The 23869-nt window shown below is 47.7% G+C and overlaps 1 protein-coding gene across 1 annotated transcript in view; it reads left to right on the top strand.

The window, feature by feature from the left end:
- The window catches only part of MCM3AP (minichromosome maintenance complex component 3 associated protein), a 40886-nt gene that overhangs the window by 12282 nt on the left and 4735 nt on the right, over positions 1-23869 (top strand). Inside the window, exons 9-26 of the mRNA XM_081085937.1 lie at positions 247-515; positions 987-1149; positions 4300-4460; positions 5245-5486; positions 5730-5947; positions 6909-7009; positions 8693-8824; positions 9231-9344; positions 10596-10748; positions 12070-12267; positions 14054-14122; positions 14208-14345; positions 16020-16170; positions 18388-18646; positions 18851-18948; positions 19970-20360; positions 21476-21733; positions 22219-22345. Of these exons, the coding sequence (XP_080942063.1) occupies positions 247-515; positions 987-1149; positions 4300-4460; positions 5245-5486; positions 5730-5947; positions 6909-7009; positions 8693-8824; positions 9231-9344; positions 10596-10748; positions 12070-12267; positions 14054-14122; positions 14208-14345; positions 16020-16170; positions 18388-18646; positions 18851-18948; positions 19970-20360; positions 21476-21733; positions 22219-22345 (3242 nt within the window). The remainder of the gene's footprint in view (positions 1-246; positions 516-986; positions 1150-4299; positions 4461-5244; positions 5487-5729; positions 5948-6908; positions 7010-8692; positions 8825-9230; positions 9345-10595; positions 10749-12069; positions 12268-14053; positions 14123-14207; positions 14346-16019; positions 16171-18387; positions 18647-18850; positions 18949-19969; positions 20361-21475; positions 21734-22218; positions 22346-23869) is intronic.

The raw sequence follows: 23869 nt of genomic DNA, 5'->3' as shown, positions 1-23869 counted from the left end.
TTTGTCATTTTACTATTTTATCTGTAACACCAAGTATACTATTATTTAAAATCATTACAAATTCTTATTTAAGTGTTCTTTATGGGCTTTGTTTCAAATTGAAATATGAGAAATTCAGCTAATAAACATGATTTTTCTAGTAGTTGATTCTCTGCATGGGAACATGTGCATGGGATCTGTGTCTGTGAAACACATGCATATAAGGTGTGTGCGTGTTCATGTGTAATATTCCCCTCTTGTGGCCAGGACATCACACAGCAGCACCTGTGTGATCCCATGACGGTGTCCCTGATTGAGAAGTGTGCCCGGCTTCATATCCACTGTGCTCACTTCATGTGTGAGGAGCCCATGTCCTCCTTTGATGCCAAGATCAACAATGAGAACATGACCAAGTGCCTTCAGAGTCTGAAGGAGATGTACCAAGACCTGAGGAACAAGGGTGTGTTCTGTGTCAGTGAAGCCGAGTTCCAGGGCTACAATGTGCTGCTCAATCTCAACAAGGGGGACATCCTAAGGTGAATTTTCAATTCCGGAGCTGGCCTAAGCTGTCTGGAAATGGAAAGCAGGGTGTAAATAGGGAAAGAGCTGTCGGGATTAGTAGTAGCTGTTAATGCTGCCTTGTCCCTGGTCTGTAATGCTGGGATGACAGTAAGAAACCTGGGCTGGGCTCAGTCCCTTGACCTGAGCCACTGGGAGCAGGATGGATGTACGCTAACACCAGCACATCTAAAGTTGCTCCAAATCCTTCCTGAGAATGATTTCTCCTTGTCAGCAGAGGAAATGAGGAAGGAATCGGCCCGATGAGTAGAATAGGCGAGTGAACCAGGACAGCAATGCCCAGGCGCCCTATCAGAGCTGTTAGCGATTTGCCATTATGACCCTCTTTCTCAGTATGGTTGAAATCTAGTTTTTATCAGATTTTTTTTATGGAACATTTTGTCAAATCTTAAAATTTTCTAATCTCTTTTATCTCTTGTAATTAACAGAGAAGTACAACAGTTCCATCCGGCTGTTAGAAACTCCTCTGAGGTGAAATTTGCTGTTCAGGCTTTTGCTGCATTGAACAGTAATAATTTTGTGAGATTTTTCAAACTGGTCCAGTCAGCTTCTTACTTGAACGCTTGTCTTTTACATTGCTACTTTAATCAGGTGAGTAACGTTACTGTACTTGCAGGATTAGAAGAAAGCAGGTTGTTATTTATGATAAATAAATATATATTTGTTGTTGTTTATCATCACCTTAGGATATTTTTTCCATTGATTTTTTTAGACAGAGTGGAAGGGAGGCAGGGAGAAGGAGGGGGAGAGAGAGGAGAGAGACACGACATCGATGTGAGAGAGACACATCAATTGGTTGCCTCCAACACGAGCCCCGAACAGGGCTGGGGATGGAATGTGCAACCCATATACCTGCCCTTGACTGGGAATTGAACCCACAACCCTTCAGTGCACAGGCCAACACTCAAATCACTGAACGTACTGGCCAGGGCATTACTTATGACATTTAAGTGCTTTATTCCATGAAGGTTTCAGACAGGTCTGGGGCTAACTCTGTGCAGCCCTCATGGCAGCCCCCCAGGGTCACTGGTGTAACCCCATTCTACAGGGGTTACCATCATTGATCACTGAAGGCAATGAAAACACTGTACTTACAGTTTATTTTTTTTATTTTTATTTTTGTGTACTTACAGTTTAGATAAGAAAAATCTCTTTAGCACCATGTAACTAAAGTTTAGAACTTTATCTTCCCTGGGAAGCAAAAAACTGCATGGATAAAGTCTCTAACGTAGAAATTCTCAGTGATAGTAAATTTTTAGAGAGCCTGATGATACTAAATGCATTTCAGTAAATATGTCAAGTGCCTTCTCTTTGTCGATGCTGTGCTGTGCTCGGGTTCCAAAGGCGGGCACCTGGGGCTTTGCCAAAAGTGTGAGCTTCTGGTCTCAGAATCTCCGGTCAGGTTTTCAGCCCCAGCCCAAGGGCACTTGGGGATGATGACAGAGCAGCCCCCACCTGCCTCCGCTGTACACACTGCGCTGCTCCCCCCGGCATGGGGTGGAGGATGCCACCAGCAGAGTCCTTGCTGAGAGCCCTTGGGCTCCACTGGGTGTGAAGGAAGCTGCCTGGGAGATCTCAGGGACCTGCAGGCTGGTTCTTGTGACTCCAGGTCATATTTCTTCTTGGTCACACAAAATGCCCTCCTGTAAACAGTGACTAAACCACATTCCAGGCAAAGAATCTTCTGCAGGTGTGCTCATTGTTAGATCTGATGGTTGCCAATAGAACTGAAATTCTGGAACAAATGAAAAGATTTCTAACACTGTGCCACTTGGGGAACTCCATGCAGTTGATAAATAAAACTAATAATTAGTATTTTAAAGTGATTATGTAATGTTATTAGAATGTCCACCATTGGTGCCCATTTTAATAACTTTAAGCCCACACTGTCCCTTGACCTTGGGACTGCCTCCCCAGCTTCCTCCGTGCTCGGCTCCTGCTGTAGTGTTTCCCCCCTCTCCCCCTTTCAGGCCCCCCACCTTCATGCCTCAGATTTTCTGCGTTTGCTGTTCTCACTGCTTTTCCTTCTCACAGCCACGCAAGGTCACATCCTCCAGTTCTTGGCTTGGCTGCCATGGTCTTGGCTGGGCCCACCCTTGCCAGTGCTCCAGGTCCTCTGCCTTTCTCACTGTCACCATTAAATGTATTGTGTACTTAAAAAAAAAAAAAAAATATATATATATATATATATATATATATATATACACACACACACACACATATACATATATATACACACACACACACACACATATTTTTTTGAAAATATATTTTTACTGATTTCAGAGAGGAAGGGAGAGGGGGAGAGAGAGATAGAACATCAATGATGAGAGGGAACCGCTGCCTCCTGTATGCCCACTGCTGGGGACCGAGCTTGGAACCCGGGCATGTGCCCTTGACTGGAATCGAACCCAGGACCTTGATTTCACAGGCCGACGCTCTATACACTGAACCAGACTGGCTAGGGCTGTACTGTGTATTTCATATGTGCATTTTATTCATTGTTGGCTTCTTTAACATATCAGCTATGTGGGGACAGGGATTTTGTTTTGTTCACTGTTGTAATCTCAGCACTGACAATGCCAGGCATGAAGTAAACACTTGATAAATACCGATTGAGTCAGTTCCAGAATACTGGAAGAAGCCACCCAGATTCCTGTCACCCAACCCAAGTTTTATAAGCATTTTCATGTTTGTCCTTTGTCTCCTTTTTTAAAAGCACTTGTAATAATGCTATGAAACAATTTTGCCTTGGACTCTCTTATTTAATTTCATGTCATGCATTTTTAATGGCATTCCATTATCTTTGTGATAATTTTTAGCATCTACACAGCTTTTTGTTGAATGGATGCTGCACAGTTTACTTTCCGTGCCCTGCTGTGGGATGGTTTGTTTTCTAGTTTCTTACAAATAAGGCCTTAAGACTAATCTTTTCTTTTTTCTTTTTTTTTAAATATATTATTGATTTTTTACAGAGAGGAAGGGAGAGAGATAGTTAGAAACATCGATGAGAGGGAAACATCAATCAGCTGCCTCCTGCACATCTACTGGGGATATGCCCGCAACCCAGGTACATGCTCTTGACCGGAATCGAACCTGGGACCTTTCAGTCCGCAGGCCGACACTCTATCCACTGAGCCAAACCGGTTTCGGCATGAGACTGATCTTTTCTATAAGAGACCCAGAGCATGAAATTCTTGCATGGGTAGGGTCCCTAGGCCTGGCTGGCAATCAAAGCTGATTTGTAACTCAACTAGCAGAGTGATCGGGGACCCCCGCTGGCACCTGCCTTGGCCGGCCTGGCACTGCCCACTTGCTGGCCCCACCTCTGGCCACCACCGCCGGTCGCCTCTCTCTGCAGGGTGACCGGCCAGGCGATCGGGGGTGGGGGGACCCCGCTGGCACCACCTTGGCCAGTGGAGGCCCCCCGATAGGCCCCTACATTGAGCGTCTGCCCCTTGGTGGTCAGTGTGCATCATAGCGACCGGCAGTTCTGCCCGTCATTCTGCCATTCGGTTGATTTGCATATTAGGCTTTTATTATATAGGATGTTTGAAATTGTCTCCTTTGCATGCATTCCTGGGCATCTTAACATTGAGCAAATGGCCTTAGATCACCAAGCCTGGGACCCGTAATGGCAGGTTGCTGTCCAGAGGGAATGAGCTACAGCAGGAGTCCTGTCCCCCATGCCAGCCTTTCTGTAGTCCTGGGGCGACTGCAGTGATTGGCTTCTCCTTTCAGATCCGCAAGGATGCTCTCCGGGCACTCAACGTCGCCTATACTGTGAGCACCCAACGATCCACCATCTTTCCCCTGGACAGCGTGGTGCGCATGCTGCTCTTCAGAGATTGCGAAGAGGCCACAGACTTCCTCAACTACCATGGTCTCACTGTTTCTGATGGGTAGGAGCTGAGGGTGAAACTGTAGGGCATCTCTTTCCTTTTCTGTCTTAATTCTGATAAAGGGCTGGGAAGTGCCATTGATGTGCTAGGTCCTGGAGAAAGCATGTTTCATGTGCTGCCTCCCTGGTATACATAGCAAGGCTTGGAGTGGCTGAGGAATGTCCCCAGACCACATGCTGCTTGTTGGCTGACTGGGTTTAGACCCAGTTCTTTGTGACTCCAAAATGAGTGCTTTACAAGTTACTGAAGAACTTAAAGGTAAAGGTTGGGCATCCTTATTCTGTCCCTTGAGGATGGCCTCTGCTAGCCACCCATGATAGGCCACTGCACAACTCTCATGACCCAGACAGGTGCCAGTGGACCAGGGCAGGGCTTCTCTGCTTGGAGTTTGAGTGTTTTGAGAACCTGATGAGGCTCAAGGACCTTCTCCCAGAAAATGGCATCATGATGTAAAACATGGCATCATGATAGACACGCCCTCAGCTGGGTTTCTCAACTGCTCCCTCTCACTGTGGCCTTTGTGCTGCCTGTAGTCCTTCCTCATGGAGACGTGGCAGCTTTGGAGGGAGCCAGGAGTGTGTATGTGTGGTGTTAACGGCTAGGCCGGGTGGTGCCCCTGTAGGCTGGCAGCAGGGAGCGCTGCTCCCCTCCTGATTTCCATGTGGCTGTGTGGTTACTCCGTGACATCAGGGAGGGGGCTTCCAGCGTTGTTGCTGGCACTGGGAAGTGAAGGCTGGTCTCTCACCTGAGATACCTCTCTGTGGGTTCTTTGTGTTCTGGATAGCTGTGTCGAGCTGAACCGGTCCTCGTTCTTGGAACCAGAGGGGTTACTGAAGGCCAGGAAGTCGGTGTTTATTACCAGGAAGCTGATGGTGTCGGTTGGGGAAATTGTGAATGGGGGGCCGCTGCCCCCTGTCCCTCGTCATACCCCCGTGTGCAGCTTCAACTTCCAGAACAAGTTCGTCGGGGAGAGCCTGGCCGCGGAGCTGTCTGTGGGCACTCAGAGACCCGGCTTGGATGCAGCAGGTGAGTGGAGCTGCGGCTGCACGAGGGAACTAGCTGCTTGTCCCTCTCAGAAGCCTCTAGGGAGCCAGAAGCACCTATCTTGTTTTGGGGCCCAGGTGTGGATGTTGTTCAGTGCTCAGGTGTTTCATCCTGAGGTTGGGCTGATAGACTCCGTGGCATCATGTGCTCGCTTCTCATCGTGAAGCTCAGGGAGGGTGTCCTGGAGGTTGTTTGTAGTGCCCACATGTGCCTGTTCTCTTCCAGGTGTGGGGAGAGGAGACGAATGTGGTACTGAGGCGGACGCGTCCCCGCCTACCCTCCTCCCGCAGCCTCTTCCCATCTTGGCCCCTGCACTGCCCTATCTGCCGCACCACCCAGCAGCCACCCCGAGTGCGGCACCCGGCCTCTTCCAACCCCCCATGCTACCCCCTCTGCAGCCGGAACTTCTTCCTGCAAAGCCTGAGCCTGTGTACTCTGACGCGGTAAGGAGTCTTCCAGCTCAGGCCCCAAGCAGCCTGTTACGCACAACACCCAGCAGCATCTGATGTCTAGTCTGACCATTGTCTATAGATGGAACCCACTGAGGTGGTTGCACATGTGACCTTAGAATGTTCTGAACTAGCCATGGCTGGTCTCACTGTGGGATCTAGTCCACAAGGGTTGAGTCTGTCTTAGGAGCCAGAGGCTCTGAGAGCAGGGATGACGTGTGGGTCTGTAGTTTGTTGCCCGTGTTTTTCTTTGAAAGGTCATAGGTGAAACTTTGGCGAATGTGCTGAAGGGTATTTACGGACGTAATGCTGTTGATAAAATTAGTGCTGCCTGGTGTCGAGTGCTTCCTGTGCCAAGAGCTCTGCAGGCATGTGGTGTCCTGGTTGCCCTGTCCCAGCGCCATCCTGTGCCCCCACGTGTCTGCTCCTTTGAAAACCAGTGGACATGTTAACTAGGGCCATGGGGACCATGGGTAGCGCCACATGCCCACCGACAGGCATGTGACTAGGGTCGAGCAGAGCCGGTCCACCACAGGTTGTGGGACTTGGTCTCGCCACCTGTTGCTTAGACAGGCACTTGACACCACTCCAGTCGGGATCAAGGAGGAATGTGAAGAATGGCCACAGACCCTGAGCGTGTTTGATGTGCGGGAGTAGCACTGGGGGCCTTCTGAACGGCCATCCTCGCGCAAGGCTCCTCTGTTCATTAGCAGGAACTCTTCCCAGAAACAGTATCATACCCCCTGTGAGGGTCGTTAAAACACCTTCAAAAAACGTTCATTGACAAGGCCTTGATGGGGTTTCTGCCCTGGCCGAGTTCCATGAGAACTCAGGGGTTCTGTGAAGGTCTTTAGTGCCTTTTGCTGTGAAGTGAGATTGTTTGATTATAAGCTGGGTCTGGATTGAGGCACTGTCCCTGCTGGCACGCCTGACCCGCCGTCTGACCTCTCTCTAGGACCTGGCGCAGGTGGTGGACGAGCTCATCCAGGAGGTTCTTCAGAGGGACTGTGAGGAGGTCGGTGCCGCTGGGGCGGCCTTCGCAGCCACAGCTCTGGGGTAAGTGGGGCGCCTCTTCTGCTCTGAAGCAGTCTGCACTCACTGGGACCACACTCTGTCCCTCCAGACACTCTTGTAAAGCTGTTCTCAGTCTTCAGCAAGAGATTGCAGCTTCCCGTTTGTTTTATATTTTTATTGATTTTTTACAGAGAGGAAGGGAGGTATAGAAAGTTAGAAACATCAATGAGAAAGAAACATTGATCAGCTGCCTCCTGCACACCCCCTACTGGGGATGTGCCCGCAACCAAGGTACATGCCCTTGACCGGAATCGAACCTGGGACCCTTCAGTCCACAGGCCGACGCTCTATCCACTGAGCCAAACCGGTTAGGGCTGCAGCTTCCCGTTTGTATAGGCTCGAATGTTGGTCCTGTTCTCTAGGTGGGTGTAATTCATATTTCTGACCTTATGTTTGTCATTGGCATGTCGTTTCCTTTCGTGTCTGCTTTTTGAGCAGCAAGAGGTTTATTAAAGTTGTAAATTAAACCCTATTTTTCTTTAAACTTTAAATACGACTTCAAATTCTAATGAAGTAAAAATTAGTTCATTCTCTATTAAATATGAAAAATACTAGAAGGAGACTTGACTTGGGGTGGTGAACACACAGTACAGTATACAGATGACTTATTACAGAATTGTATCCCTAAAATCAGCATAATCTTATTAATCAATATCTCTCCAGTAAATTCAATAAATAAATAAATATTCAGAGTTACCCCCCCCCCCCCCCCCCAATGAAGAATACTTTAGCCCTGGCCAGTGTACTCAGTGGTTGGAGCATCGGCCCACACACTGAAGGGTCTCGAGTTCGATTATCAGTCAAGGGCACGTATCTAGGTTGCAGATTTGATCCCTGACCCTGGTCAGGGTGCATGGGGGAGGCAACCAATCGATGTGTCTCACATCAGTTTTTCTCTTCTCTCGCCCTCTCTCCTCCTCTCCTCCCTACTCTCTCTCAAGATCAATGGAAAAAATATCCTCGAGTGAGGAATAACAACAACAAAACAAACAACAATAAGGAACTAACTTAAAAAATCTTGGGTTACGTTTCAGCTTATTAAAAATTTGAATATTTTGTACCATTTGTATTTTACACCATGGTAAAATTTCCTTAGACATTTAAAACTACAAACTTGATGTATCTGCTTCTGTCTAATACTTCAACATCTAGTCTTAATAAATTTAATCACAGTCTGTCTGCTCCTGGCCAGTGGCTCATTGGTTAGAGCATAGTCCCATACACCGGAAGGTTGTGGGTTTGACGATTCCCAGTTTGGACACATACCTAGGCTGTGGGTTTGATGTCAGTTTTTTGTTTTTTTTTTAAATATATTTTATTGATTTTTTACAGAGAGGAAGGGAGAGAGATAGAGAGTTAGAAACATCGATGAAAGAGAAACATCGATCAGCTGCCTCCTGCACATCTCCTACTGGGGATGTGCCCGCAACCCAGGTACATGCCCTTGACCGGAATCGAACCTGGGACCTTTCAGTCCGCAGGCCGACGCTCTATCCACTGAGCCAAACCGGTTTTGGCTGATGTCAGTTTTGATAGATGTTGTGTTTCTAACTGTTTTTATGCTGAAAGCTAAGTATGTTTTTTCCCCCTGCCAATGTTAAAAGTTTAGTTATGTGGTTAGCTTGGCACTTATTTATTTAGAATTCTATCCACTTTGCTGTCTAGTGTTTCCAGTGCTGCTGTGGAGGAGTTGTTAACAGCTGCTACCACAGGCATTTTGAGGCACATTGCAGCCGAAGAAATTACTAAGGAAAGGGAGCGAAAAGAGGAGGAGAGGCGGCAGGCTGAAGAGGAGAGGTGAGTGTGTCTCGTCCTTGCAGTGCACCTGGGGTCAGAGTGTGTGGCCATGGGAGAGAACCTAACCGGGCCTGGCATGCTCCTGCCATTATTGTCCATTGCATCGGGCCCGAGGCTCACCCAGTGCCCCCATACACTTCGGCCCACGGAGTGGATGGGTCCTGAGGCTACACCCACCTTGTGAGCAGCAGCAGCCCTTTGCCAGCGGGGGGAGGGTGGTGGCCAGTGGGGCTGGAGTGGGGGCAGCTCAGCTGTGTGGTTTGTCTGGTGGGATCAGAGGGTTAGTAAGCCTACGGACTCAGGCAGCACAATTCACACCTCCACCTGTGAGGTCTTGGAGTGTGATGCTGCTTATTTTTATTCTTAAACATTACCCTTGCTCTTTTTTCTTGTTTTAAACCCTTAGGTTGAAACAAGAAAGAGAACTGGTGTTAACTCAGATGAGTCAGGGCCTGGCTGCAGAGCTGACAGAGCTGGTAGTGATGGAATGTGTGAGGGAAACCTGCTCCCAGGAGTTGAAGTAAGTGAAGTGCTGGGTCCTGCAGTGTGAGAGGCGTGGACTGGCAGGAGGGAGGAGGATCCTTAGGCGCTGTGGGCAGGCTGGTCAGCTCCTGCTAGCTGGGTTACACTTTTGCAGGGAGCATACATATCTTTTGATAGCCAAACACTGGAACCCTGTCCCTGTATGTGTGTGGCCTCCAGAGAGGGCCTCTCTTTCACTGTCATCCTCGTTGTGGACCCTGCCCTGGGCATGGGGATGTCTTAGCAAAAGGGTTTGCTGGTAGTCTCCGTACCAGGTTACTTATTGTTAGTTTTCCTCTAGTAAAAGATCCTTCACTTACTCCACATGCTAACATATTCCTTGGAGCCATCTCACGTAAGAACTTTCTTGGCTTCCATTCCAGGCTTCAGGGAAGACACAGGTTCAGTTGTGCAGGAAGTCTGTCCTGGTGCTTAAGCTCTGAGATGGCCCCGAAGGCGACGGACTCTTTAGTCCTGATCACAGCTCCCAGTGCAGATGGGGACAGACCTGGAGACAGAAGTGTCTTAATTGATGTTTCCCTCTCTGTTAATTGGGAATCTATTTCCATATTTACTATACGAGGCCTTACATTGATGGGTATCTGTCTGTTCTTAATCCCAGGAAGGGGTGTTAGGAGATAAGGAACCCAGGACTCATCGATGTGCAGGGAACGTGCTGTTCTCCTTGGCTCCAGGAGGCTTGGCCTGCAGCTTACCCAAGAGGGTGGCTATTGGAAATGGGTCTTGCCTGTTTAAGCTACTTTGATTTTTGTGACTAAATATATTTGATAAAGCCCTCTTTACCCTTTGGTTGATAGAATTTCTCTTACAGATACTAGTTTATATGAGGGCCACCGTTGTTTGACCACAGGCTGCCAGTTATGTTCTTGAGACACTTCTAATTGGAAACAGCAAATATTGCTGATGAGGGGATGTCTTAATGGTCATTTAAAAACTAACATTTCTAGCCATTGTTTTAAAATAAAGCTTTATTTCTGGACTATTCCCAAGGGCCCCACTGGACCTGTAATCTAGTACCCTGTAATTTTGTTCTTTATCTCTTATGTTGTATGATATTCCTTTCCAGGTGGCCATACCTTAAGTAAAATGAAAATCTTAAAGTTCCTCTTGAAGCAAGGGCGTAATTACATTTCAATATAAAAGATGTGGACTCTTGTACTTTTAAGGCAAACCCTCCATGTGTGTGGGCCTGGGGCAGTGGCTCTCATGCTGATGGCCTGTTTCCTAGGAGTGCAGTGGAGACAGACCAGAAGGTCCGCATGGCCCGCTGCTGTGAGGAAGTCTGTGCCCACCTGGTGGGCTTGTTTCTCGGGGAGGAGATTTTCCAGACTGCAAAGGAGACCCTCCAGGAACTTCAGTGCTACTGCAAGTATCTTCAGAGGTGAGTTATGTGTTCTTACAGATAAATCCATGCACACAGGAGTCTTTTTACGAAGATTATACTTTTCAGAAACGGACAATTATACACACGCATGCATGTGCACACACACACACACACACACACGTTCCACGTTCTTTCCTAAAAGGTATAAAGGGATAATAAGTAAGGAATTAGTTTGGGAGGATTGTTCTGTATTTTGACAAATATTTAAAGGTTGCTTTTTCTCATTTACCCTTTGCACTATACACAGGGAGATGGCCATGAACAAACCAAGCAAATTATAGCTGTGTGCAAAACATAATTTATAATGAAAAAAGACAATTCCTACAGAAATGTGTACAACATACAAGCGGTGTATATTCAGATAGGTTGTTTCGGACTTATATGTAGTAGTGAAAGCCTAAAGAAAAGAAGGAACGTAACAAACACACACTCAGCATAGTGGTTACTTTGGGAACAAGAGGGCGTGTGACTAAGCAGGGTCCCTGGCATCACGGGCACTGCTTCTCAACTGGATGGAAGGATGTGGGTGTTTGACCAGCATTAATCTCTAAACTGGGCATATGTGTGTTACATAATCTGTATGGTGACTCAGTTCATGTAAAATTTAAAATAAGTACTAGTGTCCTTGGCAGTTGCAGCCACATGAAAGGGAGCAGTGAGCAGTGTGTCTCCATTCCACGAGAGACCATCTTCCTCCAGCTGCTTGTGTACCCACAGACACCTCTGCCCTTTTTGTAGTTCTTAGCACATCTGGGAGCATGTTGCCAGCTCTGTGTCCATTCTTCCCTCCATTTACTAGGAGGTGGAGGCCTGACCACAGCAGCATGTCAGCTTTCCCAGTTGTTGCCAGTGGCACTGTAAATGGCCCCCCTGGCCCTGTGGATGGACTTCCACGTGGATTTCTCTCTTTAGCCTCGACAAAATACTGTAGTAACCGTCTTGCACACACAGTGCACATGTCTGGAGGTGAAGTTCCATCAGTGGTGGTTGCTGGGTCAGAGGGTCTATGTACCTTGTATCCGTATTGCCAAACTGGCCCTCCAGAGAGCAGTCCGCACTAACTCTTAAGTTCAGTAACTCTTTGCTTACCACCATTCATTTGCTTCAGGCCTGTCCTATGCCTGAGTTGTTGTTTTTAGACTTTTTCCCCCCTTGAGTTTTCTAACTAATTTCTTAATTTCAGGACTGTTGCTGAAAAAGACTGAACATATTGCCAGAAACTGTGTTCCCCTGTTAATGATGCCGGAGCTTATGTTTGCGTTTGTCCCTGTGGTGGACCTTTTACACACCCAGTGATGACATGTTGGTGTGTCCTCAGGTGGAGGGAAGCTGTCGCAGCCCGGAAGAAGCTGAGGCGCCAGATGCGGGCCTTCCCTGCAGCGCCCTGCTGTGTGGATGTGAATGACCGGCTGACGGCACTGGTGCCCAGTGCAGAGTGTCCCATTGCTGAGGAGAACTTGGCCAAGGGCCTCCTGGACCTTGGCCACGCCGGGAAAGTGGGCATCTCCTGCACCAGGTCAGTGCGCAGCTTGCCACAGCGCCTCCTAAGTGCCCCTGTCCCACCTCTGTGTTGAGGGGGAAGATAGATGCGTCAAGAGAGTGGACGTAGGACTGCACTTTTGCAGGTGTCTTTCCCTCCAGTTCTGGACATGGTTGCTCTGTCTGCTTTGATTCATATGCCTTTTTCCCTGAAAACATTTGGGGTCCTGGTAATTGAGTTTTAGTTGGAACCACCTGTTTTTCTCATTTATGGAATCAGAGGTCCATGTGCACTCACTGCCGCTCCCACTTCCTGTCTTCTGTGCTTCCGGATTCTTCTAGTTCTTTGTCATTTCTGCTGCTGCCTCACACCAGCTCCCTCTGTCTTCTGCAACAGCATTTTAGTGACTCCACCTCCCACCCTCCAGTCTCTCCTCACGGGGCTCCCTCCTGTGCCCCTTTGGCATGGCCCTCCCCGCCATTCCTCCCAGTCACTCTGAGCGTGTGCAGCTCCTGAGGGCGCTGCCCAGGTCTTCGCTTGGGCTGTCCACTGCTAGCCGTGCAGGCTCGGCCTCTCTTCAGGCCCAGTGGGGAGCCCGGGGGAAGGCAGCATGGAGGGGCTGTAACAGCACACTGTCTGGGTCTCATGGTGCGCCTCATCTTCCTGGGCTGTCACGGGACATTCTCTCTGACAACCGTCTCCAGGGTTTCATTTGACTCCAACAAACTGTGGCTGCTGAGACTTCTGAGATCCTGTTTCTGCCTCTGTAAGTGGGGTGGGCAATAGCGCTGACCTGCCTCAGATGCACTCTGTGGTCAGAGCACTCCTCTTTGACCCATGGCAGCCTGGGCACTGGCTTGGCCTCCTGAAGTCATGGCTGCTTCGTCTCTCACCCCCAAACACACTCTCAGCACAGCCCCCTGCCCGCTGTTCTTCCCTGCTGCTCCCTCCTTGGTAATCTTTTTCTGTCCTTCACACTGACAACTCCCCTCGTGCATCTCCGGCCGAGGCTCCTGTATCCTGTGTTCTAGACTTCTGTATCCAATTCCCAACCCGATGTCAGAACCTACTTTTCACCCAGCCTGCCCCTCTCGGGGCCTTCCGTGGAATGCCAGCCTGTCTTCCTCGGGCTTAGATCAGACACTTGGGCTCGGGCCCATCATTCTAGAGCACTGCCCTCACTACCTCTGCTGCCAGCCTGCCTGTCTGCCAGCTTCTGCCCTTGACCTCTACACCCTGATGTTCCCACCATCACAGTTGAGTCTGGTCACCTTGTGCCTCTAGTTGACATCTTTGTGCTGCTCCCTGAGTCCTTGCATGGCAGCCCTTGCCTCCCCTTCCAAACCCCAACTTCTGTCTCTGTATCCTCTGCACATCAGCCCACTCCTGCCTTGGCATGCCCATCCCCCCTCCCTCTCCCCTGAAATTGTCGTGCTGTTTCCCCTTATTTCCTTTAGAAGTGACAGCTTATCGCATGTCACTTCTTTGACCGCCTAGTGTGAACAGACCGCAGCATACCCATGCGCCTACCGCGCCTACTTGCAGAGGCGTGTCTTTCCCCATGACAGCGGGTGTCCTAAAGGGCAGGAATTTGCTCTGTTTACCGCGTCTCCCATGATTGACACATGGTAGATAATTGGTATCTGTGGAATGAACAGGTCTTTTGACTGATCCATTTCTCAGAAAAAATTTTCTTGGTTTCCTAAGTATTTCCACCAGTTCCTTTTTACTGAAACCATCAGTGTGAGTACTTACCAGGTTCCTCCCCTGGGCACTGAGCTGGCCTCACGTAGGCACATTGTTGTTCCCCCTTTCTTTGTAGGCTCAGGTGGCTCAGGAACAAGACAACGCACCAGTTGAAGGTCCAGCACTTCCACCAGCAGCTACTGAGGTCTGTCCTGCTCCCGCCGTGCGAGCTGCTCCTGCCCGGGGCTTGAGCACCAGCTCACCCACCTGGCTCTGTCTGTTCCTTCCAGTGATGCAGCGTGGGCACCCCTGGACCTGCCATCCCTCGTGACTGAGCACCTCCCTGGTAGCAGGGAGCATGCGTTTTGGAAGCTGGTGCTGGTGTTGCCCAACTACGGAGAAGAGCAGCCCCCGTGGAGTCCTGGCAGGTCAGGGAGGGGTTCCCTCGGGGGGCGGGGGGGGGGGGGGCGGTTGATGCTGAGAAAGCAGCCTGGGGAGGTGGAGCACTTCTCCCGAGAGTGTCAGGCAGTGGAGCAACGAGGGTGGCTGGGGTGGCTGGGGTCAGAGTGGCCTGTTCCTCTCCTGCATGATGGGAACACTGATGTGTCAGTTTACGGTTTGGTGCTTAGATTTGCAGTCTGTTTTGTTTGTGATTTGAAATTGACACTTTACATTATTTAAACTTATATTCTGTAAACTTGGTAATAGTCTGTCCAAAAGCATTTCAGAGTTGTTATTTAAAGCTACACTAAGGTGTATTGACTAGAGCCTGCTTCATTTTAGAATCTTGTGGAAGACAGTTTACAATTTGTCTGCTATACTAATAGTTCCATTTTTTTCTTAGAAAAAAACTTTGGCATTTTAAAAAAGAAATCCAAAAAGTTGACATGGCATTATTTCCTATAACCAAATTGCTTCCATACTTTTAAAGCAAGTATAAAACATGTTACTTTTCTTTTTTAACAGCTTTATTGAGATGTAATTCAGTGTAAATTTCGCCCATGTAAAGTGTCCATTTCACTGGTTTTTAGTATATTCACAGAGTTGTATAACCATCATCAGGATTTAATTCCAGAACATTTTTTCACTTAAAAAGAATCCCCGTATCTATTACCAGTCACTCTCCATTCCTTCCTACCTTCCACCCCTGGCAGCCACTAACCTGCTTTCAGGCTTTATGCATTTGCCTGTTCTGAACATCCTATACATGGAGTCATACAGCATGTGGGATTTATGACTGGCATCTTTCACTCAGCACAAATGTTTTCTACGTTCATGTTGTAGAGATTATATCAGTCCTTTGTGTGTGTGTGTGTGGCTGAATAATATTCCATGGAATGAATTTATCACATTTTATTTGTTCATCAGTAGATGGGCATATTTGGGTTGTTTCCACTTTTTTTGGCCATTCATGCTACTATGAACATTTGTGTGTAAGTGTTTGTGTAGATATATGTTAGCAGTTCTCTTGGTTATATAACTAGGAGTGGAATTGCCATGTTGTGCAGTAACTATGTTTAAGTGTTTGAAGATTTGCTGAGCTGTTTCCATAGTGGCTGTACGATTTTTACATTCCTGTCAGCAATGTCTGAGGGTATTACGTTCTCTGAACACATTACTGTTTAAGCAGGAACATATGTAGGCTAAAGAAAAAGAAAGTCATAAAGCTTATCACATAAGACAGCTGAGCAAGGAGGAGAGTTGTGGTATTTTAAAAGCATTTAAATGATTCATTTCTTAAAATAGCTGTCTTCTGATTTGCTAATTCATTAGGAGATATATGTCCCAAGAATTCTTAAGGTCTCAGGTCTGAGAAATTAGATTCTATAAAATGTGTGTTTTCAATTCTAAGGATCTTTTCTGTTGCTCAGAATCTTTTCTTAGTGCTCTGGAATCTTAAGTCACATTAGAATGAACCAGTTCCTGAGTGCTCTCTTCTCTTACCCAAAAGAAAGATCCCAGTAGAGTTTTGTGCAGATCTACTTCACAGTAGAATTTGTGTCTGTGGACCTACATCTGTGTGATATTTCTCTTTCCAAAATATTTATTGTTCAGATTTAGAATTGGATTCTTCTTCAAGTGTTGTTTTCTTTTATTCACAGAATTCTGGCAGATTGGTTGAAAGTCAAGTTCATGGGAGGTGATGGCTCGGATGACACATGCAGTGATGCTGGTGGAATTCAGACACTCACACTGTTTAACACACTCGGCAGCAAAGGCAATCAGGCAGTTTCTGTCAGCGTGTGTATAAAGGTGAGTGACAACCACTTCGTGTATTTACTTCTGTGATAGTCTTATTTTCTCTCATGCCCGGACATTACTGGAATCATAAATACCTGAAATGGTTTTGAAAGAATGTGGGGGGGTTCATAAACACCCCATGGACCCCTATTGGTGTGGGATACCAGGCTAGCGTCTGGAGCACAATGAGCCTTAACTGTCTCTGGTCATAGACCACTTTGAGAACTTGGTGAAACTCAGAACCATCCTGACAAATGCATAGATGCACTATGCTCTTCTGCACATCATTCAGAATCCCTGAACTCTATATTCATTTGCCTCTGGTAATTAACTCAAGAGATAAACAGATTTTTTCCACAAAAATCAGTGATGGTTACACTTCACTACTGACATCACTGTTAAAATAGCTTCCTGATACACCAGGTCTTAGCAAAAAACTAATGTGTTGCCGAAACCGGTTTGGCTCAGTGGATAGAGCATCAGCCTGCGGACTGAAGGGTCCCAGGTCCGGTTCCGGTCGAGAGCATGTACCTGGGTTGCGGGCATATCCCCAGTGGGGGATGTGCAGGAGGCAGCTGATCGATGTTTCTCTCTCATCGATGTTTCTAACTCTCTCTCTCCCTTCCTCTCTGTAAAAAATCAATAAAATATATTTAAAAAACAAACAAACAAACAAAAAAAAACTAATGTGTTTTAAAAAATCTTTATTGTTGCCCTGACTGGTTTGGCTCAGGAGATAGAGCGTCGGCCTGCGGACTGAAAGGTCCCAGGTTCGATTCCAGTCAAGGGCATGTACCTTGGTTGCGGGCACATCCCCAGTAGGGTGTGTGCAGGAGGCAGCTGATCGATGTTTCTCTCTCATCAGTGTTTCTAACTCTCTACCCCTCTCCCTTCCTTTCTGTAAAAAATCAATAAAATATATTAAAAAATAAAAAAATAATCTTTATTATTGAAAGTGTTACGTACGTTCCACCCCCCATGGTTTTTAATCCTATTCCATTTTCACTAAACGTGAACCCAGCTACTGTCTGGGTTCCACATTTGACATTCCAGGTTGGTTGTTTTTGTTTTACACGCAGGTTGTCCTCCGTTTTCCATTACAAGTTCTAATTTTTGCTCTTTATAGGTGTTTGCACAATATTCACATTAATTGTTTTTTTTTGTTTTTTTTTTAAAGGAGAGGAAAGGAGAGGGATAGAGAGTTAGAAACATCGATGAGAGAGAAGCATCGATCAGCTGCCTCCTGCACACTCCCCACTGGGGATGTGCCCGCAACCCAGGTACATGCCCCGGACTGGATCGAACCTGGGACCCTTCAGTCCGCAGGCCGACGCTCCATCCACTGAGCCAAACCGCTCAGGGCAATTGGTTTCTTGAGAGATTCTTATTTAATGAGAACTTGTTTCTGCATTAGGTTCAAATCTGCATAAATGAATTTTAGATTTCAGAAATAAAACCAGATGTGTGTCTTATTTGCTTGGAAAACAGCAGTGCAGGGCAGCAAGTGTGGGCTTCAGTGCTGAGCACTGGGGTGTTGATAGCTCTAACCATGGAGCTACCAGCCAAAGCACCGTCCTCTTTTCTGTCTTGCTTTTTTATATTGTGTTCTGGGAAATTTCCTTGACTTTATATTCCAAATGTTTTTTTATTCCATATTTCAGTGTCAGGTGGGGAGTGGCCAAGTACCTTCCACTTGCCTAGAGGTGCCCTGCGACTGGACCCTCTCAGGGTAGACCCCTGCTGAGGGTACAGGTTGCACTTAAAGGCCACCTGGTGGGTGTTATCAGGAGTTCCCTTAGTGACCTGTTGGGCAGACCCTGTAGGTGTTTGGGGCTTTCAAAGCTCAGGTGGCCTGGGTCTTTACACACCATGTCTGTAGCCCCACAGGTGTGGCTTCCTCTGCTTTCCCAACCAAGTGATTGTTCCCATCTCCACACTGTTTTCTAGAAATGGGTTGAAATCCCTTGTTTGCTGCTGGCTTGCCATCATCCTTTTCTGTCATTATGGTCTTACCTGTTTTTAGAACTGTTTAAGGATAACTGTTAATATGAAAGTAACATGCTCAAAAACAATTATAGCTGGAGGCCGAATTACCCATTGTTCCAGCTGTTTCTGGCAATAGTTTGTGGCCTCATGGAGGGAGGCTGGCCCAAAGGGCAATGCAATTTGACTGCGCTTGCTCAGGGGCTGATGTTCACTACTGCTTTACCCCTGCCGGTGCTGTTCCAGGTAGCCTACGGTGCTCTCAGTGATGGTGCCCTGGATGCCGTGGAGACACAGAAGGAGCTCCTGGGAGCCAGTGGCCTCATGCTGCTTCTTGCCCCCAGAGCGAAGAGCGAGGACATTGCAGAGGAGGACGTGTACTGGCTGTCGGCACTGCTGCAGCTCAAGCAGCTCCTGCAGGCCAAGCCCTTCCAGCCTGCATTGCCGCTGGTGGTGCTCGCACCCAGCCTGGGAGGGGTCGCCGTGGAGAACGAAGTGGATGATGGTTAGTGAGGCTGTCTCCTTGATGAACCAGCATGTTCCATAGATGGGCTGAGCCCCGGGTCTGAGGAGGTGCTGGCAATTCAGTGGCGGGAGTCGGGATAGCAGCCACTGTGGTGACTGGGAGCAGATCTGGGCGGGTCAGTGCAGTGAGGTATCTGCTCATACACAGACTTAACAGAAGACAGGTGACCTGTTTCTTTTCAAGGTTTGATGCTACAGGATTTGGTTTCAGCTAAGCTGATTTCGGATTATATCATTATTGAAATTCCTGAGTCCATTAATGATTTACAAGGCACAAATAAGGTAAGTTTTCATTATTTTTAAAGATCCAACCAGATAGTTCAGTTTTTCTCTTCTTGTTCTATCTTGAATTTGGTGTATATTGCTGCTTGCATTTTTAAATGTTATTTTTAAAAGGTAATCTAAAAATATAAGCAGAAATAGAAATAAAAGATAAAATTTGCCCACAGTCCTGCTATCTGCAAAAAATGAAATTTAAAAACAAAATATTCTTATTGATTTTAGAGAGATAGAGGAAGGGCGTGAAAAAGAGAGAAACATCGATTGGCTACCTCCTGCACATCCTCTACTGTGGATCGATCCCGAGACCTAGGCAATGTGCCCTAATCGGGAATTGATCCAGTGACCTCTTAATTCATGGGTTAATGCTCAACCACTGACCCACACTGGCCAGGCTGTTCATGTCACTTTTTTAGGGGTTTTATAGGTATGGATTTAAAATATGACCATTCATGTCTTACGTTTGAAGGTCAGATACGTAAATTATTTTTGTAGGGTGGTTCTTGGAATATATGAAGAAATAATATCAGAAGTTTCCTAAAAAAAAAAAAAAAAAAAAAAAAAAAAAGAAGCCTGTTCTGACATTTATATTAGGGAAAGAAATTCCGGGAATTAAATAAAAGTAACTATAGGAAGAAAGATAGCGACAGGATGTGAAAGCATCCAGGCATATAATGAAGCTGTTAGTCCTTCTAAGAACTGGAAGACATGGTTTCCCTATCTGCATGGTGAAGTGGATGTGCAGGGCTCTTTTTCTTCAAGCCCGAGCCCTTCCAGTGGGTGATCCTGCAGCCTCACCTCGGGGTGGGGGGGGGCTCGGAACCCCTGTTCTAGGCTCCTCACTGTATGTCTCCAGGGCCCTGGGAGGCCAGACTCCACTGCAGCAAAAGCTTCTGCTCCGCAGCGTGGTTGAGAAACTGGTGCTCTGGTGGCACCTGCTGGGGCAGCTGTGGGTAGGGCCCCTTCAGAAAGCTCCTTCTGAAAAACAGCATGACCTGCTCTTCCAATTGTCTTTGCTTCTCAGGTTTCCCAGGCCGTGCAGTGGCTGGTCTCTCACTGCCCCTGTGCCCTTGACCTTTGCTGCCAGACCCTCATTCAGTATGTGGAAGATGGGGTTGGCCGTGAGTTTAGCGGCCGGTTTTTCCATGACAGAAGAGAGAGGCGGCTGGGCGGCCTGGCCTCACAGGAACCTGGTGCCATCATCGAGCTGTTCAACAGTGTTCTGCACTTCCTCGCCTCCGTGGTGTCCTCCGAGCAGCTCTGCGACCTGTCCTGGCCTGTCACCGAGTTTGCTGAGGCAGGGGGCAGCCAGCTGCTTCCTCACCTTCACTGGAATTCCCCGGAGCACCTGGCCTGGCTGAAACAGGCCGTGCTGGGCTTTCAGCTCCCGCAGATGGACCTTCCACCCCCGGGGGGTATGTGCTCGTGCTGAGGGGTGATGCCGGGGGATGAGTATGGGGGCGACCGAGAGCACCCATTTTCTTTCTTATTGTAGTGGCAGTCCGGCAGGTATTGGGCACTGGTGTGAGGTTCTCATAGCCTCTATTCTATGTCCTCTGTCCCCATTCTGCACCTACCTTTGGGTGTAGGAGTCAGAGTGAGCAGGGTTTTTGTGAAGTGACAGTTGGCCCTTCACTGCCAACAGAGCAGCCTGTGGCAATCTGCAATCAGCAATCTGCTGATCCCTGGGAGGAAGGTGGTGTGCGGTGTGGGAGGAGCACTGACCCCAAGGCCTGGAGTTTCTGAGTGGACGGCAGGTCCTGTCCTGCCTGCACCACGGGGTATGAGGGTGAAGAGTGTGGGGACTGTGCAGTCCTATCCCCACACTGCTGGGGCCACAGCACTCAGTGTGACTTGCAGCCAGTGTTGCTTTGTCAGAAGCCTTTGTTCTGTGGCGCTGGCTGTGCAGTTGAAGCCTTTGGGCTGTTCTGATGCAATCTCCAGGTCCCCTGGGCTGGGCATGGAGACTGCCCTTCCCTTGTTGAAGCTGTTAGGAGGGAAGGAGGCGGTTCACTGCTTATGTGGTAAAGCCTGGGGCCCTGGCAGGGCCACCTGGGCTGCATGAAATATAGGGCTCAGGTGCCCCTTTAAGTTTCAGGGTGTGGTCTTCAGTAGGTCTAACAGATGCTCATTTCTGAAGGAACCCTAAAGGAAGCAAAGCACACAGCGCAAACCCTCTGTGCTGTGAGCTAGGCCAGTGCTCCCCCAGAGAAGTCAGGACTTCATGTACCAGCCTCACCTGGGTCCTTGTTACAGTACAGATTCCTGGGCCTGTACTGTACAGTTAGAATCCCTTGGGGGGACCCTTAGTCGTGAGTTTTGTCTAGGGAGTCTGGGTCCCTTGTCAGGACATGGGGAGGGAGATGCTTTTTCCTGAACAGCTATGATTTATTATATTCAGATTCAAGCACAGAATTCGCAGCTACACAGTTGCCTTCTCCTGAGTTAATATAGAGTGAAGAACATTTCATGTAGATTTCCACCTGTACTTTGGCCAAACCTAGTGACTCACAAGGTGCTTTCTCTCCAGCTCCCTGGCTTCCTGTGTGCTCCATGGTTATCCAGTATGCCTCCCAGATCCCCAGCTCTTGCCAGACGCAGCCCGTCCTCCAGTCCCAGGTGGAGAGCCTGCTCCGAAGAACTTATGTCAGGTGGAAGAGCCAGAACCCCTCCCCTGGCTGGGAGGCAGGGCCCTCAGTTGCTGAGATCCCGTGGGACGATGTCATTGCCTTGTGTATCAACCACAAGCTGAGGGACTGGACGCCCCCTAGGCTTCCTGTCACATCAGGTAGATAGCGTATGGCATTATGGGCTGGCTCCTCATGAGACTTGATGGAGCCTGTTTTAGGAAGGAAAGAAGCTTACTTGATATTTGTGTTTTTTCCTGTGGGTCACCACTCTTCCTTTCCTTGGGACTCCCTCCTTTAAGCCAGTGACTTCCAGGTGACTTGTAGAAATTGGGAAGAGCTAAGACGGTTCCAGGAGAGCCAGGACTCAACTCCCTGCTATGGGCCCCCTAGGCTGGCTCTAAGTTTAAGACAGTTTGTAGCTCTGAGTGGTTGTATTTGCCATTCCACACTCTGGGCGTGAGCCGGGCTGGACGTTGCGTGACCCACGGACACTTGGAGCATATTTGGCTCAAATGGGAGTCACGTAACTATGTGACTTTACTCAGAGGGGCTGCTCCTGAAATCAGAGAATATAAGCAAATGTCAAATGGTCACCTGTTGCTTTTTTTATATTCTTTTAAAATTGTTTTTCATATTTTCTCAGAGGCACTGAGTGAAGATGGTCAAATATGTGTATATTTTTTTAAAAACCATTTGAAGACATATGATGTTCCTATGTCGTGGGAACAAGCCAGAATGCAGACGCAGAAGGACCTCCAGCTGCATCAGGGGTGGGTGGTGAGATCTGTGTTCATTGTGTGTTTCTGTCATCCCTCCACCTAACAGAACAAACCATGTAGTTCTCTTCCAAGGTACACAGACAGAAATTCATACCCTGTTCACAGAATCCAGCCCATCGTGGGTAAATCAAATGTCAGCACATCCAATCTTGCAGCACATAAAAATTCACAAGTAGGCTTTATCCAGGATAAGCAGTATCAACAAAGAGCAATCTACTTGTGTAATATGGTGCCATAACAGGAAAATAAGTGCTCATTTAGTAGGAAATGCTTTTATGTGCTTTCCTGCCTAAAAAATGTATACTCATTCCTAATAAACATTTCCTATCAGACTTGGGTTAAAAAACATTTCTGCCCCCAGAACCATTCTTCTTGGTAAAACATTAGAAACACTGAGGTCAAAGCAGCCTGAGCTGCCCTGGTGTCACTGCTGTTTACTCTTGTCCTGGGAATCCTGCCCAGTGCAGGGATACAGGTGGCATAAATATCAAAAGGAAGGAGAAACTGTCATTTCCAGATAGTAAGGTTGTTAGTTCAAAATAACCACGCCTGACCGGTTTGGCTCAGTGGATAGAGAGGTCCCAGGTTCGATTCCAGTCGGGGGCATGTACCTTGGTTGCGGGCACATCCCCAATAGGAGGTGTGCAGGAGGCAGCTGGTCGATGTTTCTCTCTCATCGATGTTTCTAACTATCTCTTCCCCTTCCTCTCTGTAAAAAATCAATAAAATATATTAAAAAAAAAAAAGATAACCAAGTTACTCCCTTAGAGTCATGCATGGTTCAGGAAGGTGATTAGATAGATTGATCTACCAGGTACAAAAGTCCCATGCACAGCAGCCACACGCCTGTAACATGAAAGCGGACTGACCTGGAGAGGCCGTAAACGTCAGGGAAACTCGGAGGCCCCTGAAGGTGCAAAGAGAACCTGAATAAATAAGGGGCAAGCTGCCCTTGCTGTTGGGAGGACACAGTACTATAAAATTCTCAGTTCTCAAACTGTAAAGTCAGGGCATTTCTCTTTTTTGTTAATCCTCACCAGAGGATATTTTTTCCATTGATTTTTAGACAGAGTGGAAGGGAGCAGGGAGACAGAGAGAGAGAACGTTGATGTGAGAGAGAGAGACAATTGGTTGCCTCCTGCAAGCGCCCCAGTAGGGGCCGGGGATCAAGGCTGCAACCGAGCCGACACTCTAACCACTGAGCAACCCGCTAGGGCAGGGCATTTCTAATTGAAAAAAACCCAAAAGATTTTTCCCCTTGATCTTGACAGGTTAAGTCTAAAATTCATCACAATGAAAAAAATGTGTAATAATTGCTGAGAACATTTTGAGTAAGGATAACAAGGAAGGCCTGCTCTTTCTGATGTTAAAACATAATAGTAAAGTTACAGTAGGCGAATGGATCGGAATAGGAAGTCCAGACACAGAACCATTTGTGAGAAAAGTACCATGCCAAATTAGGGGGTGGGGAGGCAGACATTGGCATCTGTTTAGAAAAAAAGTTAGCTTCGCTAT

Source organism: Myotis nattereri (genome assembly GCF_964212035.1).
Source record: "Myotis nattereri genome assembly, chromosome: 3".
Taxonomy (NCBI): Eukaryota; Metazoa; Chordata; class Mammalia; order Chiroptera; family Vespertilionidae; genus Myotis; species Myotis nattereri.
The sequence above is the reverse complement of the archived record's forward strand: the minus strand, read 5'-3'. Positions and strand labels throughout refer to the sequence as shown.